Here is an 8937-nt window from a genome sequence, read left to right as displayed (position 1 = left end):
TAAATGATAAATATGTAAATAATAACATTTTATTATACTTTAGGTATTTGCAAAAATTCACGAGATTGCTTAAACGACCAAATCTGTATTAAAGATACTTGCAGACTAATGTGCACGTCAAACAATACGTGTCCCGAATCTTATTATTGTTCAAACAGAATATGCATGAAAGAAATAGAATGTTTAAATAACGAAGATTGTGCAGACGATGAACAGTGTACTGAAGATAAAAATGGAAAGCCTCAATGTATAAAATTATGTAAAAATCAACAATGTGGAAGAAATGCTTTTTGTACTGCTGCCTCTCACAAAACAACTTGTTCTTGTAAAGAAGGATTTTTCGGTGATGCGGTTCAAGGATGCAAAAAGATTGAATGCAGTACAGATAATGACTGTTCTAACGACAAATTTTGTGATCATAATATGTGTAAAATTGCATGCTTAGCGCGAAATCATTGTGGACAAGATACAATATGCTCATCTGAAAATCACCAAGCTGTTTGTTACTGCCAACCCGGTTACATGGGAGATCCATTAATAGGTTGTAAGAAAATCAATTACTGTGAATCAAATCCATGTAGCGATGGAGCAGAGTGTAAAAATTCAAGAAACGGCGCTCTTTGCTCTTGTCCTGAAGGCACAGTAGGAGATCCGTATAAAAAAGGTTGCCAAAAAGGATCCGAATGCCGTTTTAATAGAGATTGTCCATCGGTTGCACGCTGCACGATAATCGATGGTATTAGGAAGTGTACAGGTAAAAATAATTTCGTTACACTACGTATATTCAGCGATACATTACATTTTCAATTATGAATGTAACTTTAATTATATCTTTGTTTTATAGATGCCTGTGATAACGTGAAATGTGGATTAAATACAGATTGTGTAGCTGCTAGACACACAGGACAATGTAAATGTAAACAAGGATTTATTGGCAATCCGGTTAGTGAAAAAGGTTGCCGACCTCAAGAAATTACTTGTAATAAAAAAGAAGATTGTTCCGAAAACCAATACTGCCACAATCAAATTTGCAAAGGTAACTTCAGTCATTATTGTGACAAAAAATGTTACGAAGGATAAAAAAAACTAAAGGACTTCTATATTTAACTACTATAATTATTGTTTTATTCTAAGGTCTATGTATCCAAGATGAAGAGTGTGCATCTGCGGAGAAGTGTGTCAATGGGCAATGTTTAGATCTATGTAAAATGGAAAAGACTTGTGGCTTAAATGCAATTTGTCGTACAGAAAATCACATCGTTCAATGTAGTTGCCCATACAGATTTACAGGAAATCAAGACGTTGAATGTGTCAGAAGTAAGTTTTGAATCTAAAACTAAATAAAATAAAAATAAATATGTAATAAACAAGGTATTTATTGTACTTCTTTACTTATTTAGTTCCAAGGCTGTGTGGGGGCTCAGGCGAATGTGAAGATGATCATATATGTCAGGACTCCATGTGTCTACCAAACTGTAATAATGACGAAGACTGTGCCCAAAACGAACGATGTTCTAAAGGAGCTTGTTTATGTAAGAATTTATTATGCCATAACGTATTTCCTTCGATAAGATAATAGAAGTCATGACGTTTATTGTATTAATTTTGTTTTTTTTTAGTAACTTGCCGTGTTGATAACGATTGTTTCCTTGGACATATATGTTTAGGAAATAGTTGCCACTATGGTTGTCGACACGATGATGATTGCGGACCTGATGAATTTTGTAGAAATAATTATTGCCGAAACCCTTGTGCGGAAACTGTTAATCCCTGTGGACCGAATGCTCTGTGCACCGTAGTTGATCGAAAAGCATCATGTTCTTGCCTTGACGGCTTGATTCCCAATCCAACTCCAAACGTCGGCTGCGTAAGGGCGCCATCTGCTCCTTGTCAAATGCACACAGACTGTGCCTCTGGATGGAGATGTGAAGATGATCGATGTAGACCTGCTTGTACTCCTGATGGAACTGACTGCTTACAGGGAGAACGTTGTGATTTAGGCGTATGCCGGTTTGCTTGTAACTCTGATGAGCACTGTTCCGATGGTGAAATATGCGATGGCAGATTTTGTATTACTGGTTGTAAATACAACTCGCATTGTTCGAATGATAAAGCATGTATATCTGGACAATGTGTCAATCCGTGCACACAACCGGCTTCGTGTGGGGCTAATGCACTCTGTTTAACGAAAGACCATGAACCAATCTGCAGTTGTCCATATTCTTTAGCGGGTGACCCGAAAGTTGCTTGCCGAAGAGTACCTGTACCTTGTAACAGGGATAAAACTTGTTCTGAAGGTTTCAATTGCTATGGAGATACATGTTATCCATCCTGTAGAAGGTATTAAATTTAAAATGATTAATTTTTTTTATATTTATTTATGTGTAATACAAACGTTTTGATTGTTATTTTTAGTGATGGTGTTTGCATGTCTAATGAAAAATGTATACGTGGCATATGCAGAGTTGTTTGTAACAGTGATGATGTATGTAATGATGGTCATATTTGTGAAAATAGAATATGTAAACAGGGATGTCGCCATGATAATGCTTGCAGTGATGATCATTCCTGTATTAATGGACAATGTAAAGGTATGGTCGTATTAAAATTTAATTGTGGTTGCATTTGCAACCTATTTCATTTAAAAGCGAGCAGGTGTAACAAATAAATAATAGTAAAAAAAAACTAAAAAACACGCTTTTTACAGAAAACCAAACTAAAAAATAGAAAATAAATTTAAATGAAATTAAATTAAGAAAATAGTGTTAAAAATTTCAATGAATATAAATTAATAATAATGTGAGTAAAAAAAAATTATTCTATTTTAAAAAAAGCGTGGGGTGCATGGTGCCAATGGTTATAGATATTTTATTGACAGATATGAGTAGAGTGATTATGATTTCGATAATATCTTAAGAAGCACCCCACGCTTGTTTTTTTAATTTTAAACTATTGCACGACTCGAACGACGAAAATTTTAATTAATTTTCTTACCTTATCGACTATAGATGAAAATTATATAAATTAACAAAAATCATATTTTGCAAATTGAAAAATGGAATAATTTTATCAAATTAGTGTATTGTCATCGGTCCTCAATAAATCTACAAAGTTTGAACGAAATCTGGCCGTTTAAAGTGGGTCAAAATCGCGCCCAAAGAAGTCGGTTACAAATAAACATACAAACATACAGGTGAAGCTAATAAAAAGCGTGTGATAACAAAAAATGAGTAATAAATTGCTTTATCTATTTGACTACATTTCAAACAATATCAATATATATATATATATAATTCTTATTCATAAGAAAAGAATGGGGATGAAATTATATTGGGGTTTTTATTTCATTTCAGACCCATGTAAGGAAAGTAATAGTTGTGGTATTTGTGCAGATTGCAAAGTGATTAACCATAGAGCTACATGTAGTTGTTCAAGTAATTATACCGGAAATCCTTTGGTGGAATGTAAGAGAAAGCAATTACAATGTGATGGGTTCTGCCCATGTGATGATAGTGGATATTGCATAGCTTTATGTGATAACAATTCTGATTGCGATTGTGGTGAAAAATGTTACAACGGTGGTTGTAGGGTCATGTGCTCTGCTAGAAATAAATGCCCGCAAAGGCAAATCTGCTCTCAAGAGGTATGCTTACCAGGATGTAACAATAACAGAGATTGTGGAGAAGATATGATATGCTCTTCAAAACAATGTGTTCCCGTTTGTCGAGAAAATTCTTGTGGAAAAAATGCTGTTTGCATATCAACGCGTCACCGCCCTGTATGCAGTTGTCCAAGTGGATATTCCGGTGATCCTATTAAGGAATGTAAATCCTATGAATGTTCTAACAATGACGACTGTGCTTTAGACGAGGAGTGCAATTCTGAGGGTAAATGTAGAAACGTTTGTTTAAATGCATGTGGAATAAATGCAATTTGCAGATCTGTAAACAGAAGCCCACAATGTTCTTGTCCCCCAAATTTTATTGGTAACCCGAAACATGAATGTTCTAAACCTACATCGGGTTCGTGTTCGAGAAATCCATGTGGAGTAAATGCCCGTTGTAGAGATATGGATGATGGTAATTATGAATGTACTTGCCCTCCTGGATGTGCAGGCAATCCTCAACATCAATGTTTCTGTGGAACTATGGCGCCATGTGCTCACAAAGTGTGTGGTACTAATGCACAATGTAGAATTGGGCAAAATCGAGAAACCCAATGCTATTGTCCCCGGAACTATCCAAACGGAGATCCAAATATTGAATGTATGTATTAATAGAGTTATAAAAAGTTACGAACGTAATCATAGTAGTTTCAAAACTCTTAATTTAACGATTTTCTTTTAGGTACTCAAGAACGTAGCGTAGTTGATTGTCGAACAACTGGTTGTGGTATTAATGGCGAATGTCTAAGGGAAGGTGCTGAGTTTGTTTGTCGTTGTGTTCCAGGCACAGAAGGTCAAGCTGATATTGAATGTCATACTAGTGAGTAATTCATAAAGAATAATAATCATTCACTTGTAAAAATGCACGACATTTTCGAGAAGTACAATTTTAATGTTCTATATAACTTCAATTTTTCGTATAGTCGTGAAAAAAATTTATGAAGTTATCCAAATAAAATGTATTTATATAGGAATTTTCAAAAAAACATAGAATTTATTTGCCATACGAAATAATAAGAGAGAGCATCCACTATGCGCTAAGAGGCAGAGAAGATAGATTCAAAGAATAATTTGAACATGAGACAGAAATATCATTAATGAGTGTCATTAATTTCATCAACGGTAAACATAATGAGACAATAATTACGATTGCACGTTATTTAGTTATCGAGAAAATACATTAGGTATGTAAATTTTCTTACAAAAGGTTATTTTCCTATTTTCACTGCCTTGATTGCGTACAGTCTCAATTTTTTTCACGCTCTCTCAAGATTTGTAAGATACGTTATTTGCAAAAGTATTACGAGTTATTCTACTTTTGTATAATATGTAAAAAGCTGGTACCGTGTATAAATATATAATTTTAAAATACTAGGTCACATTTTAATTTTGATAATAGTGGAAGCATTCTCACCATTCGTGCTTGATTACAGTCAGTAACATTTTGTTCGGCTTCATGTACATATCGCTTTATTATAATAATATACCTACCGTTATATATTTCTGGTCATAAACTATCAGTTTCAAAAAGCATGCACTGTCTCGTGAGAAAGTTTCCTCTTCGCGGCTGAAGGGACCGCTCTTTCGACTCTGCTTTCTTCTTTCACATCTTCCTAGGTATCGAATGTACGAGCGACAAGGACTGCCCCGTGGACAAGGCATGCTTGAGTTTACACTGCGTTGACCCGTGCACGGTGCGTGGTGTATGTGGTGAAGATGCGCTATGTGCTTCTGTATTGCACCGAGCGCATTGTTCGTGTCCTCAGTGCTACGTGGGAAATCCGAGACAGTCTTGTCGACTGGATCCTACTTGCAAACCGTCGACAGATTTTAATAACACTTTTACATGCTCCGAAACAAAACCATGTCCATCTAAATTAGCTTGTGATCTTGCTTCAAACCTATGTAAAAATCCATGCTTGGATTATCATAACTGCCGATCAAATCAAAAGTGTGAAGTTCGCAATCACCAACCAGTATGTGTTTGTCGAAATGGTTTCGCTTTAAACGAAAGAGGAGAATTAACTTGCGCCCCCGAGCACGCAGAATGTACAAGGGATGAACAATGCCCATCGAATGCAGTCTGTAGAGAAACTAAATGCGTGAATCCATGTTTAGCATCACGAGAACCAATGTGCCCTAAAGGGAAACAATGTGAAGTAGTAGAGCATCGTGTTATGTGCGTATGCCTCAAAGATTGTCAGGCAACGGTATCTATTTGTTTAAGAGATAATGGATGTCCTCAAAATCTAGCCTGCCGAGATTTCCAATGTAAAGATCCATGCAAAGATGCATGTGGTGATGCTCCTTGTTCAGTTGAAGACCATCACCCTGTTTGCAAGTTTTGCCCATATGGATTCATACATGATGAAAAACACGGCTGCATTAAAGGTAAATTGTTCTGAAAACACTAGGATATGAAAGTATTTAGTTATATTATCTATTTTAGTCTTTGAATGAGTCTTAATAATTTTTTTCTTCATATTCCAGGAAATATTGATCGTATCTACCCTTCACGCAGTTCTTATCTTTTTTCTTCTTTTCTAGCTTATTTGTATGTCTTTCAGCAATATAAACTCCTTTTGATAAGGTAGTTTTCAGCATGTTTTAATTTATGAATGTAAAGAGATTGTAATATTAACCCTTGGTGTTGGTATGCTTAGAGGACTTTTAATGCAATAATATAAGTAATATTTCTAATGCTTTTGCAAGAATAAAAACAATGCAGCCAACCTGCCACGAGACAGAGCTTGCAATGTTTTAACATGATGCTTCTAACTGTAAAACTGAATCTTATAATTATTTTTTATTATTATTATCTATATAGATATTATTGTAGATAGTGCCTTCCGAAATTTGATTCTATCTAAGACCGAGGATGATTTTTAGAATAGAGAGTGCAGTTGCATTTGCGTTAATACTCGTGTTCATAGAAATTTCCCGCCGTTATACAATAAAGTCGATCAACTAAATATCTCCTGATCAAAGTATAATCACATAAAACATTTTAAGTAATGCAAAATCACTACGAAACTAATACGACAAACGGAATTCATTGAATCATGTTTTCCGTAATGTTTATTTTAATTTGATAATAGAATATATTAATAATATCTCGTTTACTGCTTACATGAAATAATTATATTCCAAGTTATTATTATTTAATTATTTATTAAATAATAAAAATAAAGAAAACAAATCAATAATATTTCAAGTCAGTAATGAAATAATTATTTTTCATAAGAGCAAAAGCTTATTTTAAATTTCGTCACAGCTTTAGGATGCAGTGCGCATGAGCAATGCGCTTCTGGACAAGCTTGTATTGAGGGTCGCTGTTCTGATCCGTGTGCTCGGGGCGGCCCATGTACAACTGGACATCACTGCGCGGTTGTTGATCATCAACCTGTTTGTTCCAAAGGTAAATTAGTGCTTTGCATTATATACAGAAAACTGATTTTGTCCTTAAAATCTAAAGTGACAAAAGATTATCGATACATTTGTAACACGAAGATATGACAGTTGGTTTTTTATGCTGCGTGTCTGTTTTAATCGAATTATATTTTTACAGTATGCCAGTGTCAAACTTCATCTGACTGTGCGAGATATCCAAACACGAAATGTGACGGCTGCATCTGCATTCGTGGTAAACGATTTTTTATTGTAGATTTAATAAAATATGTTATTTTTATTATCTCTTGTTATTAATGTTAAACTAAGCCGATTGTCTTGTTTTTTGTGTATCCCGTCTAGGTCATATTTATTTTCTATAAATCAAGAAGAAAATTTGCAAAGGTTATCGTTCCGAAACTTTCCTACTTCGTAATATTTAGCTAACTTTTGTAATACTTCACAGAAGATAAAGTATCGACAAATTGCGCACATTGCCGACCAGGTGTACCGTGTGATCCATTTTCTGGCGCCTGTATGGAGAGTAAGTACTCTAATAGTTAAAGATCTCATTTAATGTATAATCTTACTAAGTATGCTAATTTTATAAAATAATATGTAAAAGTTTTTACTTTCTTGATTTACTTACTCCTACTCATGCATATTTTCATTTATGATAAATTACAGACTTCTACTATATAGCTAGCGAGTCTGTGTCTATCAATTAATATGTAAATAGCAAAACTAACTCCAAATGAACTGGTTATTGCTATAGTTTTCAACGTACCATTTGTCCGATAAAACGCCACGAAGTACTGGCCATGTTATCTCGGCAGACCCGGTTTTACTATTTTTCTAAAAATCCTTATGAAGTCGGATTATGTCACAGAATTCTTGAAAATATTATAAGCGTTACATCTTAATGTATGTATACATTAGTTTGGGTGAAGGGTGTCTCATATGTTTATCTATATTATATTAGCGTAGCAAACTCTTATGTAACTAACAATACCTTCCCTGTTTCTTATCATATTTTATTTATATATAACTATTTATATTATGCATTTTTTGTACTTCTCCTATAAAAGTATTATTTGGTTGTTATGTAAATTCAGAATTTTACTGTCATTAAAAGGACTGCTTTATAAAGTATTAACTCTATCTGTCTGGCATTTTTTTACACATTTCATATTTAAATTTATTATCATATATTTTAATTTTTCAATTTATATATGTAATTTTTCTTTTAAGCTTATAGTCCTTGACATATTTTTTTCCTATAGAAATTGAATATTTGTATTAATTCGACATTTACTCTATTTCTATTAACAGATGCTCGGCCTTTACATGTCCCACTAACCGAAACGAACGCCGATACTACAACAATACAGTACACGATATCTGAATTGAATACTAATAATTACGACTCGACTATAATGACAAATAATGCAATGCTAACAGATAATGTTAATACACAAACAACTGATAGTTTACTAAATAAAATGGAGTCAACTATCATTCCTTTCCAAATGAATTCGATTGTAACAGAATCAAATGTCGATGTTGAAGATACTACCTTTTCTTCTACACTAATAACAGATAGCTTTACAATAAGTACGTATCCTTCAGATCAAACGCTTGAAACTAATAGTGAAGATATAGATACAAGCACTCCAAAAGTTATAATTAATAATGAAAATAAGAAAGAAGTGACCTCCATGAAAATGGAGTCAACAATTATTCCTTTGCAAATGAATTCGATCGTAACCGAATCAAATGTTGATGTTGAAGATAGTACCTTTTCTTCCACACTAGTAACAGATAGCTTTACAATTAGTACGTATCCTTCTGGTCAAACGCTTGAAAGTAATAGTAAAAATGTAGAT

General features: G+C 33.8%; 2 protein-coding genes across 2 annotated transcripts in view; one reads left to right on the top strand and one right to left on the bottom strand.

Annotated features, from left to right (window-relative positions):
* Positions 1-8937, bottom strand: part of LOC119835341 (dehydrogenase/reductase SDR family protein 7-like) — a 42157-nt gene that overhangs the window by 29039 nt on the left and 4181 nt on the right. The gene's annotated exons all lie outside the window — the stretch shown is intronic.
* Positions 55-8937, top strand: LOC119835305 (neurogenic locus notch homolog protein 1-like; the record flags this gene model as incomplete). The annotated part of the gene is made up of 13 exons (XM_038360054.1): positions 55-754; positions 845-1036; positions 1135-1317; positions 1401-1532; positions 1620-2340; positions 2416-2591; positions 3354-4265; positions 4347-4484; positions 5282-6055; positions 6939-7082; positions 7233-7307; positions 7518-7595; positions 8384-8937. Coding segments are annotated over exons 1-13 (4725 nt in total), but the record flags the coding sequence as incomplete, so codon positions are not given.

This window comes from Zerene cesonia, chromosome 20 (genome assembly GCF_012273895.1).
Source record: "Zerene cesonia ecotype Mississippi chromosome 20, Zerene_cesonia_1.1, whole genome shotgun sequence".
In the NCBI taxonomy this organism is placed as follows: Eukaryota; Metazoa; Arthropoda; class Insecta; order Lepidoptera; family Pieridae; genus Zerene; species Zerene cesonia.
Note: the sequence above shows the minus strand (reverse complement) of the source record. Positions and strands in the feature narration are given on the sequence as shown.